This window comes from Bufo gargarizans, chromosome 8 (assembly GCF_014858855.1).
Source record: "Bufo gargarizans isolate SCDJY-AF-19 chromosome 8, ASM1485885v1, whole genome shotgun sequence".
NCBI lineage: Eukaryota > Metazoa > Chordata > Amphibia > Anura > Bufonidae > Bufo > Bufo gargarizans.
The window spans coordinates 144,561,681-144,577,236 of NC_058087.1; the positions used below are offsets into that span (position 1 = coordinate 144,561,681).

The window sequence follows — 15,556 nt, forward strand, 5'->3', positions numbered from 1 at the left end:
GTTCATACATTTCCTGGAGGAATTACAGACAATTTGTCATATTATTGTTGTATTATGGGGAATAGAATTATTTACTAAATCTAGCAGGATAGATGACGGGTCCAAGAGATCAGGTATGAAGTAAGATTGGACTCTAACCTGTTAGTCCCCTAAATGGCTTCCACCCAGGCTCGGGGTTGGACTGGGCATTTCTAGGGGCCCCAAACAAATTTATGACTGGAGGCCCCTGTCGCACCTCTAAGCCCCCAACCTGTCACCCTGCTAAGCCCACTACATGAGCCCACTCTTAAGTTTAGCAATGCAGCCTGAGCACTTCCCCTCTTCGCCCGCTGCACAAGCAGAATGTCTGCCCATTTATTCATTCTTTTCAGTCAACCGCTTGTGGCCAGCAGGGGGTCCCCTCATCTCTGGGGCTCCAACCATTTGTTTGGTTTGTGTGGTGGTAAGGTCTGCGACTGCCCAGGCTAGAAAAACTACAGTTCCTCCCCTATCTCAAGGTTAACACGCTCCAGCTTCTGTTCAGGGCTACGATCATCACTTTTACAAGGACAATGGGGGTCATTTACTAAGATTAGCATGTCAAACCCCACAACCTGTCTCCTCCCACCCACTTTAAAAAAAAAAAAAAAAAAAAAGTGGTGAAAGTGTTTGAAAAAATGCTAAAAAGTCACAAATTTTGTCATAAAATGGTACTTATGACAAATTTGATTTTTTTTTTTTCTATTCCAAAAAACCTGGCATAGATCTATGGTATTTATGTTTCAATTCTCATGTATCAATTCATCAATTTCAGGCCGAAAAGGGCAATTTAAAACAGAAGCAACTAAAACGGCAAGTAGAGGAGGCTGAAGAAGAAACCCAACGTCTCAACGCTACCCGCAGGAAACTGCAGAGAGAGCTGGATGAGGCCACTGAGAGTAATGATACGCTGACCAGAGAGCTCAGCGGACTTAAGAGCAAACTCAGGTAAGGTCATTATATGTACTGGCTGCAAGTGGTGAATATGTATGGCGGGCGAGTGAATCAAAATGAGGGCAAGATAGAAGTGACTGCCCCCTAGTGCCAGGTTAAAACAGCTAAGACCTGTTGTCTCTGTGGTCTTAAAGGCCCACCTGTCACATAGGAATACACCATCATTATAAAAGCATATGGTAGGCAGGTTGCAGATTTTGCATTAGGTCCCCATAACTTGACATTGAAGAGCATCTGTCATCATGATCAACCCTATTAAACCAATCTATTGCGCCTTTTTTGAGAAATATATATTTTTATGCTAATCAGGTGCATGGAGCACCAAGAGGGCAGGTCTAGCCCCTCGGAGCACTGCTTCACCACTACCTTTCCCCTTAACCACTCCCTCCCATTAAGTAAGAGGGCCAGGTGTCCTCACCCTGAAATATTGCACATGCACTGGCAAGACATCAATCACCGCATGTACAGTAGATCACAATCAACTTTCTCAGCTAATAAGATCTTAAAGGCACATGAGCAGATTGAACTCTCGCCAGCTCAGGTGCGAGATTTTAGGGTACGGCAGGAAGACGGTGAGGACGCCTGGCCCTGCCATCTCGTGCGTGAGCCAGCAAGAGTTCAATAGATGCACATGCAGTAGATCTCATGTGGCTGTCCCTGCTAATCAGATCTGAACTGTGCATGCGCAGATTGAACTCTCGCTGGCGCAGGTGCGAGCTTGCAGGGCCAGATAGGACGACAATGAGGCTGCCTGGCCCTGTCTTTCAATGGGAGGGAGTGGCTTAGGGGGAATGGCAGTAGTGAAGTAGTGCTCCGAGAGCATAGGCCTGTCCCTCAGTGCTCCAAACACCTAATTGGCATATGAATACAAGTACAGATTTCTCAAAACTGTGTAACTGATTGCTTCAAAAGAGGGGGCATTTCACTCAGCATGGTCAACCCTAACAGCAGGCATTGCCTGGTTTAATAGGCTTGATCATGTGGACACATGCCTCTTTAAACTTTTGGTAAGGGGTGCCATAAAATGAGCTGTGCCTGCTTTGTGTCCTGCAGAAGATGCACACTATGATGTCTTTACATTATATTTTTATATGGGAGCAGGGATGACTGTTCCTGTATTAGATGATGAAGCAGCGAGGTATTTAAGGCCACATTTGTTTATTTCTCCACACTTTGACCACTCACATCCCTATTAGAACACATTATCAGGGGAGCTGAGCCTGCCAGTATGCTGTGCCAATCTTGTCATCTCCATTACCTTGTATGGTAAAAGACATTACACTGGAAAAGAGGCAAAGAATGCCGGACGGGTGAAATTATACAAAGATTAACTTGGAACTAGGAAGCTATTCTACTGGTGTCACTTGTTAATTGACCTCATTAAACCCACAATATTTGTTTAGGAAGAGCCGGTGGGAAAGTTTTGAGGGCAGGACATACTCAAACATTGCAATATTTTATTCAAATAGAAATAAGTAGATGACAACTGTTTGGGGCTTGTATTAGAAATGGTTGGTTCAGGACAATGAAAATCAGAAGAATCAATCTGAAAATGTATCCTCCTTGTTCAGAACCCATCATTGTTTCTCAAAGGGAACCTATCACATTGAAAAAGTAGTACGATCTTCAGGCAGCATGTTATAGAGCAGGAGGCGCTTAGCAGATTGATCATATAATTTGTGGGTAAAAAGTTTGTATAACCCTGTTAAACCTCTGCTCTTACGCTATTTATTTAGGAGTCCAGTGGGTGGGTCTACTCAGGGATTGACAGCCTTCCATGTTTGAGTGTGCATACAGAGACAGCTGTCACTGAGAAGGACCTCCTACTGGACTCTTAAACAGAAGGTTATACTTATTCTTTACCCACAAATGATATGTCAATCTGCTCAGCTCCTCCTGCTCTACAGGTCCTTCAAAAAAAAAAAATTAGCATATTGTGATAAAGTTCATTATTTTCTGTAATGTACTGATAAACATTAGACTTTCATATATTTTAGATTCATTACACACCAACTGAAGTAGTTCAAGCCTTTTATTGTTTTAATATTGATGATTTTGGCATACAGCTCATGAAAACCCAAATTTCCTATCTCAAAAAATTAGCATATTTCATACGACCAATAAAAGAAAAGTGTTTTTAATACAAAAAAAAGTCAACCTTCAAATAATTATGTTCAGTTATGCACTCAATACTTGGTCGGGAATCCTTTTGCAGAAATGACTGCTTCAATGCGGCGTGGCATGGAGGCAATCAGCCTGTGGCACTGCTGAGGTGTTATGGAGGCCCAGGATGCTTCGATAGCAGCCTTAAGCTCATCCAGAGTGTTGGGTCTTGCGTCTCTCCATTTTCTCTTCCCAATATCCCACAGATTCTCTATGGGGTTCAGGTCAGGAGAGTTGGCAGGCCAATTGAGCACAGTAATACCATGGTCAGTAAACCATTTACCAGTGGTTTTGGCACTGTGAGCAGGTGCCAGGTCGTGCTGAAAAATAAAATCTTCATCTCCATAAAGCTTTTCAGCAGATGGAAGCATGAAGTGCTCCAAAATCTCCTGATAGCTAGCTGCATTGACCCTGCCCTTGATAAAACACAGTGGACCAACACCAGCAGCTGACATGGCACCCCAGACCATCACTGACTGTGGTCACTTGACACTGGACTTCAGGCATTTTGGCATTTCCCTTTCCCCAGTCTTCCTCCAGACTCTGGCACCTTGATTTCCGAATGACATGCAAAATTTGCTTTCATCCGAAAAAAGTACTTTGGACCACTGAGCAACAGTCCAGTGCTGCTTCTCTGTAGCCCAGGTCAGGCGCTTCTGCCGCTGTTTCTGGTTCAAAAGTGGCTTGACCTGGGGAATGCGGCACCTGTAGCCCATTTCCTGCACACCTGTACACGGGCTCTGGATGTTTCTACTCCAGACTCAGTCCACTGCTTCCGCAGGTCCCCCAAGATCTGGAATCGGTCCTTCTCCACAATCTTCCTCAGGGTCTGGTCACCTCTTCCCGTTGTGCAGTGTTTTCTGCCACACTTTTTCCTTACCACAGACTTCCCACTGAGGTGCCTTGATACAGCACTCTGGGAACAGCCTATTAGTTCAGAAATTACTTTCTGTGTCTTACCCTCTTGCTTGAGGGTGTCAATGATGGCCTTCTGGACAGCAGTCAGGTCGGCAGTCTTACCCATGATTGCGGTTTTGAGTAATGAACCAGGCTGGGAGTTTTTAAAAGCCTCAGGAATATTTTGCAGGTGTTTAGAGTTCATTAGTTGATTCAGATGATTAGGTTAATAGCTCGTTTAGAGAACCTTTTCATGATATGCTAATTTTTTGAGATAGGAATTTGGGGTTTTCTTGAGCTGTATGCCAAAATCATCAATATTAAAACAATAAAAGGCTTGAACTACTTCAGTTGGTGTGTAATGAATCTAAAATATATGAAAGTCTAATGTTTATCAGTACATTACAGAAAATAATGAACTTTATCACAATATGCTAATTTTTTTAGAAGGACCTGTATAACATGCGGCCAGCAGATAGGACTGCATTCTTAATTTTACATGATCATAGTTTTTGATCAGTTTGGTTCAGGTAATGATCTCCTCACTGATTTGCTGCCATGTAGACACAGAGGTGCTCCTCAGGTTTTTTCTGTTCTCCTGGGAGAAGCAGAACCATTGGGTACTTGGACCATAGACTCTCTAAAAGCTTGTAGACCACTTTGCTAATTTCTCCCAGGAGAGCCCAAAAAAGCCACCTAGAGCCAGTGGCAATCGGTATGAGGTCTCATGACCCAGGCTTCCTCTGATCAAATTTATGACGTGTCACTATAACACTTTAACTTTTTGAATGGTTCATATTACAAAAACCATGTCCAGATTAGAAACAGAACTTTTCAATCCTTATGTTGGTGATGTGAAGTGCTCTTGTTGTGGTGTGCTGGTATAACAGCTCCAGACTTTCTATTGCAGAGGGACACAGGATACTACGCAATGACTAAGCAGGTACCAATGCCTTCAATTTTGCAGCTCCTCCTAGATGGGCGTATTTCCACCTTATTCTACTTGTTCCTTTTGAAGACACATTGACTGTCTCAAATTCTTTCTAAAAGACCATGTAACCTATTGTCTGGACTACTAAAAGGAGTAAAATATCATGTAAAAAAAATACATGTAACAAAATGGAAATGAAAAAGGATGAAACATGCAATGTGTCTTCAAACTCCCACACTTTTCCTGCAAAATCTGAAGGCTTGGACATCTATCTATGAATACAATCTAATTCATAAGAGACAACTGAGCAAATTAAAAAACTAACGTTCTCCACCCAGATGGACATATTGTAAACAGTATACCGCACTTAACTAACTCAACACACTTCTCCATTGTCATGTGGAATGTGTCCATCATGCATGATAATAAGCACTATATGTCAGCATTAACTGTACTTTATTTTTTATTTGGAAGGCATTGTTTTTGAGTAAAGATTATTCTCATTTACAGGTTAACATTTTTAAGATACCCTGGGTACTCCAATTTTTTAAAAGGGCAGAGTCTTTCTTCAAACCCATATACCTAATATAAAAAGGAGGATCCTGTCGGCAGGATCAATTCTATCCTATCCTATTTACATTGGCGGTCAGGACCCGGGACTAATGTATGTGATCGACGATAATGTCGATCGCACACTTTAAACATCTCAGATGTCGTGGTCAAATGGGACCACATTTAAAGACCGGAAGCACGTGAACATTAGTTCCTATGGAGAGCCTGTCTAATAGACTCTAATGCTAATAAAATGGCACTGGAGTCTAAATAAAAATACATAAACAATTTTAAAAAAATTTACATCATGGGCATCGCAGATTGCGAAAAACGCCAATTAAAATATAAAAATATTTATCCCATACGGCAAATACCGAAATGGAAAAAAGTCAAAATGGCTTATTTGCCATTTTTGGTTGCTTCACCTCCCACATAAAATTAAATAAAAAGTAATCAAAAAGTCATACACTTAAATAGTATCAATAAAAGGTACAGATTGCCCTGCAAAAAATGAGCCCCTGCACAGCTCCGTACACTTAAAAATAAAAGTTATGGGGGTTAGAATACGGCGATGACAAGAAAAAAATATTTTTTTTCCAAAGTTTTTATTTTTTTTCAGTATTAAAGGCAACCTGTCACCGGGATTTTGTGTATAGAGCTGAGGATATGGGTTGCGAGATGGCCGCTAGCACATCCGCAATACCCAGTCCCCATAGCTCTGTGTGCTTTTGTTGTGTCAAAAAACCTGATTTGATACATATGCAAATTAACCTGAGATGAGTCCTGTACGTGACTCGTCTCGGGTTAATTTGCATATGTATCAAATCGTTTTTTTTACACAATAAAAGCACACAGAGCTATGGGGACTGGGTATTCTGGATGTCCTAGCGGCCATCTAGCAACCCATGTCCTCGGCTCTATACACAAAATCCCGGTGACAGGTTCCCTTTAAAATGCAACCAAAAACTAATATATATGTGGTATCGTTGTAATCATACTGACCTGGAGAATGAATGAAACTGTCAGTTTTACCGCATAGGGAACGCCATAAAAACAAAACCCATAAAACTGTGGCGGAATAGTTTTTTTTTTTTTTTTTTTTTTTTTACAACCCCACACCATTTGGATTTTTTTCTTACTTCCCACTATATTGTATGCGACTGTAAATGGTGCCATTAGAAAATACAACTTGTCCCACAAAAAAACAAGCTCTGCTACGGCTATGTGAGTGACAAAATTAAAAAAGTCATGGCTTTGAGAAATCTGGGCGTAAAAAACTAAAATGAAAGAGAAAAAAAAAAAAAAAAAGTCGCACGGTCTTGAAGGGGTTAATACAACAAGAAAAATCTTAGCTTTCAATGTCCAGCATTCGTGGCTAATTATACATTATAAGCACTGCACAAGTATAACAGCCATGTGCTAGAACATAAAAAAATAAAAATCTAAATTAGTATGCAGTAACAATGGTCAAGAGGAAATATGTGTAGACCTTACCCCAATGGGGGCCCAATAATTTTTTGGGTTTTACGATTGTCAAATATGATTTACCATGATACAGTATTCATCTATCAAAACTACTCTAGTGTATTAACGGGGCCAGTCCGCTCTTTTAAAACAATTGTACATAAAAATATCAGAGAAATAGCTAAGATTTTGGATTTAAAGCTCATCTGTCAGCAGATTTGTCCCTATGACGCGGGCTGACCTGTTACATGTGCGCTTCGCAGCAGAAGATGTCTGTGTTGGTCTTTATGTTCATTTTTCTTAGCAATGCGGGCACATATGAACATGGGACCAACACAGATGTCTTCAGCTGCCAAGTGCACATGTAACAGGTCAGCCAGTGTCATAGGTACTAATCTGCTGACAGATGAGCTTTAATGTACATCTAATATCCGGGCAGGTATAGTGACATTGGTATAAGCCACGGATGCCCAACATGCGGCCCCCCAACTGTTGCAAAACTAAAACTCCCAACATGCCCCAATAGCTGTAGGTTGTTCAGGCATGCTGGGAGTTGTAGTTTTGCAACATCTGTAGGGCCGCAGGTTGGGCATCCCTGGTATAAGCCACAACGATAGGACATCCTGCTAATACTGCATATTAACTGCATCGGAAGCAGCTTTGTCTGCAGTAACATGACTGTTGTCAAAGACAAAAATGCATGCAGGGATGTGGCTTCAACTTCCAGAACTAAATCATTATAACCTAAGGTCACAGTCAAAAGTGCCTTCAGTTCCACACTAATCCACTTCTTATTATAGGATAATCGCATACTGTATGATATGTATCCAGTGTCTTCATCTGTCTCTGTTACAGATGCATATATTTAAAGGTGATGTCCACCATGAAAAAAAAAAGACCAATCTCTGGTCAACGACTTTTTTCTTATTTATATAGTAATACTTAGTGCAAACGTGTAGTCGTCAGAGTAGCACCTTGTAGGATAATCTGATCAAGAGGACTTCTTTTTCAGAATGCTAAGTCTGCCCCCTAGTGGATCAGACAGAATCTTAGTCTCTAGTCACCTACTTATTGAGCTGGTCCAGAAAATTTCAACCCTGGTCAGTGATATAATGACCACTGACCTACCAAATGGGGCTTAAAGGGGTAATTCCAGTTTTAGCAAATAAAAGTATTTTTGTTTTTGTTTTGATCGTGAAAAGTTATGTCATTTTTCAAAAAACTACAGTCCTGGTCATGTGATGTACACATAGGGGCAGGACAGAAGCTGTGTCTTGTAACGAACTGTGCACCTTTGTGTCCATCACTTGACCAGGGTTTATTCCCCCCTAAAGTGAACAGTGATAGCCAAGGACGGATTTGGCATTTCTGGGGGCCCTCATTGCACAGCTAAGCCCTGCCCGTCACACCTCTAAGCTCCACCCATGACACTAAACTCTGCCCTGTCACCCCTCTGATCTCCACCCCACCAGCTCCTCCGGGCCCCTGTGTGGCATGTTTGCTTAATTTTTTCTTTTTTAACCAACTGCTAGGGGACCCCTGATCTCTAGAACTTGGGTTGTGTAGTGGTCCATCCCGGATGACAGCAGAATCTTGCAAATGCAGAATTAATACAGTAGGCATTTATTTGCAGAAAACAGAATATCCCTTTTAAATACAATTTTTTAGAAAAAAATTTACACCACATTATTTGTGACCAGATTTGTCCAAGATGAAATCTACATTTTAATTATTTTATGATTCGTAAAACCCATGAAGAAATGTGACATCCCTTTAAATATTTTTGACTACTGGTCCTTAACTCAAATACTGTACATCTTCCATTTTCTAGAACCAAAAATGAAGTAACCAGCTCACCTGCCAATAGAAAACAGGTCTAACAGTTTTTCTTGCCTCTGACAGGCGGGGAAATGAACCATCAGGGTTTGCCCCACCTAGACGATCCACAGGGAACAGAAGAGCTATAGAAAACATAGCCGATGGGACTGAGGAGGATGCCGAATCACGAGATGCAGATTACAATGGAACAAAAGCAAGTGAATAATCCTACTCCTTATCACATCACGTGCCTTTGGACTCTGTCACAACTTTATTTATCCCCCTTCAATCCATGAGACGCCTGCGAGTGTTCATGGCCTCTCTGGCAATGAAGAAAATTCTCCCTACTGCACGTGCACCAAGATGGCGCCAAACTACTGCAGCACAGAAGCCATGCAGAAGGTCCAACCCACAAGTTAAGACATCTACTCTCCACACAGCAGCTGTCACAGTGCGTTCATGAGATTGCCACCAGCACAGACTTGCTCTTAGATGTCTAGGATGAAGGTTCCGCTCCCTGATGTCTACTTCTACAAGGGAAGCTGAACTTTTTGGTCACCCTTGGGCAGATCCAACCAGTGCCTGCCCAGTGTAGCCTGAAAAGGCCACAACACGTAGATGGTAATGAGCAACTCACGAGGACTAGTTGAGATTTCTCTGATTTGAAATTTACTATTTGACCCCTTTCATTCACTGGTTGACGCAAAGGAAATGTTCTTATTCTACATCCTTTTATGATCCAGTGTGCAACTTTTTGTTTATTCTGTCGAGATTTTGTTTTTTCATGCACCAAGTGCCTTTCTGTTCACCAGTATTAAATATATTTGTTTTAAACTAAATTCAGATGTATTTCACTGTTTAGGCTACTTTCACACTAGCGTTCGTCGGTCCGCTCGTGAGCTCCGTTTGAAGGGGCTCACGATCGGACCCGAACGCTTCCGTCCAGCCCTGATGCAGTCTGAATGGAGCGGATCCGCTCAGACTGCATCAGTCTGGCGGCGTTCAGCCTCCGCTCCGCTCGCCTCCGCACGGACAGGCGGACAGCTGAACGCTGCTTGCAGCGTTCGGGTGTCCGCCTGGCCGTGCGGAGGCGTGCGGATCCGTCCAAACTTACAATGTAAGTCAATGGGGACGGATCCGTTTGAAGATGCCACAATATGGCTCAATCTTCAGGCGGATCCGTCCCCCATTGACTTTACATTGAAAGTCTGGACGGATCCGTCCGAGGCTATTTTCACACTTAGCTGTTATATGCTAATATAATGCAGACGGATCCGTTCTGAACGGAGCCTCCGTCTGCATTATTATGATCGGATCCGTTCAGAACGGATCCGATCGAACGCTAGTGTGAAAGTAGCCTTACTTGTGCACCCTGATCGTGCTAAAGCCACATCCACCCTAAAATTATACAGCACAAGATTACATAGTAGTGACCTTCTGTATTAGTTGCTCATATTCTAGGGGTAGGATTATTAGGCGCTTCCATGGTTTGAACAGCAGCAGACTCTTAATCCACCCCATTGTGTTACTAATGTCTATTTAAATGCAATAACTTTTGATTTGGCTTCTCTAATAAAATTTTATGGCAAACTTCACTGGTTGGTCTATTTAGTGGGGTAAGATTAAATGAAGGCACAAAAAAAAAAAAAAAAGGATACGGCACGAATTTAATGTTGCATCTATTTTTATTAAATAGAAAAAGAACACAACAATCATACATAGCAACCAAGACATTGTATGAAAAATATATCTCCATTTCCAATTCCAAGACCATGCGAAACTAAAAACAATAAAATAAAAATAAAATAAGGTGCATAGACTGATTCAGAGACCACCATAGTTCTTTGGGTCGCAGCAATGAGGACCCGAGAAGACAATTGCCATCAAATAAATGCTAAAGGAGAGATTTCAGCAATACTAGGTACATAAAGTGTGACATGAAGAACCTTGACTGCTAAAAGGGAAGGGAATATGAACTAAGGACAAATCCTGAGTTACTCAATAATGGCAGGTTAAACAAAGGGCTACTAACATGTAACTCTTAATCGAAACAGACTAAATCGTTAACCTAGTAGAGACAGGGGGACAGACAAGAACAAAACACGACAACACAAAAGACAAGGGAGGGGGAGGGGGGGTGGAGAGTGGGGGGGGGAATAGGGGACAGGACATGACAGCATATCAAGTAGACCAGGTACAGTCACCTGTGACCAACCAGGTTTGAAAACGAGAAGAGCTCCTAAATTGTTTCCAGGTTTCCCAGGTTAGTGTAAATGTGTGGACTTGATTAAAGGCCTCAGCTTCCATTTCTTCCATCCTGAGTAAGGCATCTAGGGCACGTATCCACGTAATTCTCTGCAAACTGTCCGAAGATCTCCACTGACGTGGTATGATCTGCCTCATAGAAAGGACAAATGATTTAAGTACTCCCTTTTTGACATGTTTGATCCTGCCCGGAAATATAGAAAGCAAGGCAATCAGAGGGGAAGGAGATATAGTAGACCGGTAAAGTGCATTATACAGAGCAAAAACGTCTTGCCACAAAGAGGCGACCCCAGGGCAGTCCCACCAGATGTGCAGCATGGAGCCAACCTCTGTATGGCAACGCCAACAGGTGTTGGGAACCGATGGATAGAAATGGTGCAACTTAACCGGAGTCCTATAGAAGGGCTAGTACAGCACTCTCCAGTAGAGTAAGGAATAGATTAGGTTCACACATAACTGTACTTCTTCCTGCCTTGATCTGTTGGCGAGTGTCATGCTGTTTCTTCCAAATGGTAAATAGAGTTGAGGCTGTGTTTGGTACTGCAGCCCCATCCCATTCATGACATTGTCACACCCAGAAACCACTCCTGCTTCTTACCCATGTGTGGGTGTCACTAGCAATAATTTGTGCACCTAAGGCCACAAGTGCGGGTGAACGCACATAAAATCCACACAAATTTTAATGAACATTTATATGCGTTTCTGCAGCATATCTGCACCAAAATCCGCAATTTCTAATTCCTTATGTTTTCCATATGCCCAAGGCCCCCATCATGACTACAGAGTTTGCTGAACATAGATAGTTGATACGGTTGAAAAAAGACATAAGTCCATCAAGTTAAACCAAGGAATAGGTGGGGACCCGTATCCCAGAAGGAAGTAAGACTCAGATTTCTACACGTTTTCAAAAGCAGTAATGCTGTTTACTTTTAAGAATTCATATAAACCCTTTTTAAAACTGTCCACTGTTCCTGCTGTGACCACGTCCTGAGGAAGTCTATTCCACAGATTCACAGTTCTTACAGTAAAGAAGCTTTGACTCTTCTGGAGACTGAACTTTTTCTTCTCCAGTCGGAGGCAGCGCCCCCTTGTCTTTTAAGGGCATTTTACATGGAACTGTTTTTTCACCATATTTTTTGTATGGCCCATTTATATATTTGTATAGGTTTTTTTTTGAATCAGATAATTTTTATTACTTTTTCAAAAAAAGATTTATTCAGTACATCAACAACCCACCCCTATCCCTCCCCAAAGCACGACCACATAGAAGACACTAGGCACGGTCCATGTTTGTAGTTGGTAAGTCCGCCTGAAGACATCGCAGTCCATTCTTCTGAAACATGGTAGATGACACCGAAGAGCTTCTGTATTCAAAGATATATCCACATAACGTTTCGGCACAGGCATCATTTCATCATCTACAATCCCACATCCCGCCACACTCCTATACATTCACCATCCACCCCTAGCACACCATTCACATCCCACAAACGCACTCTAAGACAGATTATAATGCGAAATCCACGAGGACCAAATCACTTCAAATTTTTTCATAGCGTTCCTTTTTAAGTAAACATATTCCTCTAACTTAACCAGTGTGTGTACCCTACCCACTACTTCCTGAATCGTAGGAGCTGACTCATCAATCCAATAAAATGCTATGCATTTCCTTGCCTGATACAATATTCTCATAACAGCCACCTTCTTTTTCAGTATGTGTCTTGGCACCTTCACGAGGCCAAGTAAGCAGGTCAGTGGGTTAACCTCTAGGCTAATTTGAAAAATCCTATTTATAAGTCCCACTATCTCAACTTAATACCTCCTCAAGCGTGGACAGTTCCACATAAGATGGATCAAGGTTGCACTCGTGACATTACAACGCGGGCACACATCATCCCTCCTATAACCCATTTTGAATAGTAATGCAGGTGTTCTATAAACCCTATGCAGAAGATACAACTGGGAGATCCTATATGACTCGCTCAATGACTGTGTCGGTAAGTCAGTGAGAATTTCTTCCCATTGTTCCTCAGTCAGATCCTCAATATCAGTCTTCCATTTATCATACAATTTCAGTGGGTTGGATTTATCAACTTCTGCCCTGAGTGTGTTATAATAAAGGGATAACACCCCACTTGTGGTCCCTGCCCTCACTGTGTAGTCAATGATAGGACATCTGGATGTCTGCTGGACCTTCCCCTTCTTTTCTTGAGTCTGAACAGCATGCCTCAGCTGTAGATATACATAAAAATACCTATGCGGAATACCAAATTCCTGTCTCAAAACTCTTCAATGACTTGTCTGAGAACAATTGAGCCATCTTACCCAACCCATACTGCTCCCATTGTTGCACTCCACTAACCTTGTTTAATTCAGAGTATAAGCAATTAGGCCATATAGGCGTGTGGTTATTATACCCAGTAATAATCAACCTTTCTTTAGCTTTCCACCATAGTTTATGCATCATGCTTATCAACGGATATTGAGTACCATGCGAATGAAATATATATTTGTATAGGTTAATCATGTCCCCCCTTAGACGTCTCTTCTCAAGTAAAGTCAATTCTTTTAATCTTTCTTCATAACTAAGACCCTCCATGTCCCTTATCAGTTTAGTCGCTCTCCTCTGTACTTTTTCCAGCTGCAGAGCGTCCTTTCTATGGACTGGTGCCCAGAACTGGACTGCATATTCCAGATGAGGCCGCACCAACGCTTTGTAAAGTGGTAATATCACATCCCTGCTCCGCGAGTGCATGCCTCGTTTAATGCATGACCATATCCTGGTGGCCTTAGAAGCAGCTGATTGACATTGTATGCTGGTATTTCATCTACCATCTACAAGGACACCCAAATCCTTCTCTATAAGTGATTCTCCCAGTTCTACATCCCCCTAGGACAGGCATGCTCAACCTGCGGCCCTCCAGCTGTTACAAAACTACAACTCCCATCATTCCCTGACCGCCTACAGCTATCATCCTACAGAAGGGCATTGTGGGAGTTGTAGTTTTACAACAGCTGGAGGGCCACAGGTTGAGCATGCCTGCCCTAGGACATATGAAGCACGGAGATTATTATTCCGGCCGGAGCCGCACGGCTGCTGGAAGGTGAGCTAGGAAGACGCCGCAAGAACAGCATCAGCAACTTCCTACCAATAACGATACTTAAAGCGGACCACCAATCCAGGAATCACTGTGGATCAGAAGAAAAGGTAAACCAAGGAAATACTAATATCACTACTGATAGGAATTTTGACATTCCGGGACTAACACCGACAATACCTCTTTTACTGTCATAAACTTCTGTGTGCCAGCCGTTCTATCCTACTAGTGCGGACAAACAGCACTCACTCAAGAGGATTAATTGTTCTGACTGTGTCATCCAGCGCTTTCTTGCCTCATATCACCCACGGGTGATTTAATATTATTATTACTACCAAGATGCATAACATTACATTTATCCACATTGAACCTCATTTGCCAAGTTGATGCCCAATCACTCAGTGTTCAAGCGTACAAGCTGACCTCTATGGGTTCCTCTGCAGAGTATCAACAATCGCACAATAGTGAGGTTACCTTCAATACAGTTAAAATCACAGATTTTAACTGTATTGAAGATACCTCACTATTGTATGATTCTTGATACTCTGCAGAGGAACCCATAGAGGTCCGGTATAAATCAATGACTGGAGTATCGATGTCCTGTGTTCTAAGTGGATAATTGCACCAGAGGATAAAGTTTGATCTGAGTGTGAAGCAGCGTGGTTCCAATAATATTGCATTGTTCTGAGTGGAAGCTGTCTTGTTAAACCGCTGTATGGTCATGGCCACCGTGCTGGAGCTCAGTTTCTGGGTGTTGTCAATCTTCTTATAGCCTAAGGCTACTTTCACATTAGCGGCAGGGAAGTCCGGGGGGTGAACAGCCTGTCGGATCCGTCCTGCCGCTCCATTCCCTTTGACTATAATGGGGGCGGGGGCGGAGTTCCTGCAGCCGGACTAAAACTACGCCATGCAGTACTTTTATGCCTGCTGCCTCTCGCTGGAACTCCGCCCCCATTATAGTTAATGGGGATGGAGCGGCAGGACGGATCCGACAGGCTGTTCACCTACTGGACTCCCCTGCCGCTAATGTGAAAGTACCCTAAGCAACAATTCTTTATTTTTCAGATCCTCAGAGTTCTTTGCCAAGAGGTGCCATGTTGAACTTCCAGTGAACAGTATGAGAGAGTGTGAGAGCGATAACACATGTGAAAATAAACTGATCGTGCACCCGGCCAGAATTCCCTACACTGAGTAGAGCCACCCATATCCGGATTGAACCAAATATAACACGCCTGCTCCCCATTCCACAACGCCAGCACCACAGATATCAGCTCCTTTCTCTTCTTTTGTATATACAGAGCTAAAAGACCCATTTAGTAACTGCCTTTTCCTTATCTTTAGTGACTACCCCCCCCTTTACCATTATTTATGGGACCTACCTGCTCGGACCTTTGTT

At 42.5% G+C, this 15,556-nt stretch overlaps 1 protein-coding gene across 3 annotated transcripts in view; it reads left to right on the top strand.

Annotated features, from left to right (window-relative positions):
* MYH11 (myosin heavy chain 11) overlaps positions 1-9,636 on the top strand; it is an 86,262-nt gene extending 76,626 nt beyond the window's left edge. For 2 of the 3 annotated variants that reach the window (XM_044302724.1, XM_044302726.1), the window contains 2 exons: positions 794-966; positions 8,882-9,636. In XM_044302724.1, the coding sequence (XP_044158659.1) occupies positions 794-966; positions 8,882-9,023 (315 nt within the window). In that variant the 3' untranslated portion in view covers positions 9,024-9,636. Of the gene's footprint in view, positions 1-793; positions 967-4,942; positions 4,976-8,881 lie in introns of all 3 variants that reach the window. The other variant, XM_044302727.1, reaches the window with a different exon arrangement.
* Positions 9,637-15,556: the final 5,920 nt, after the last annotated feature.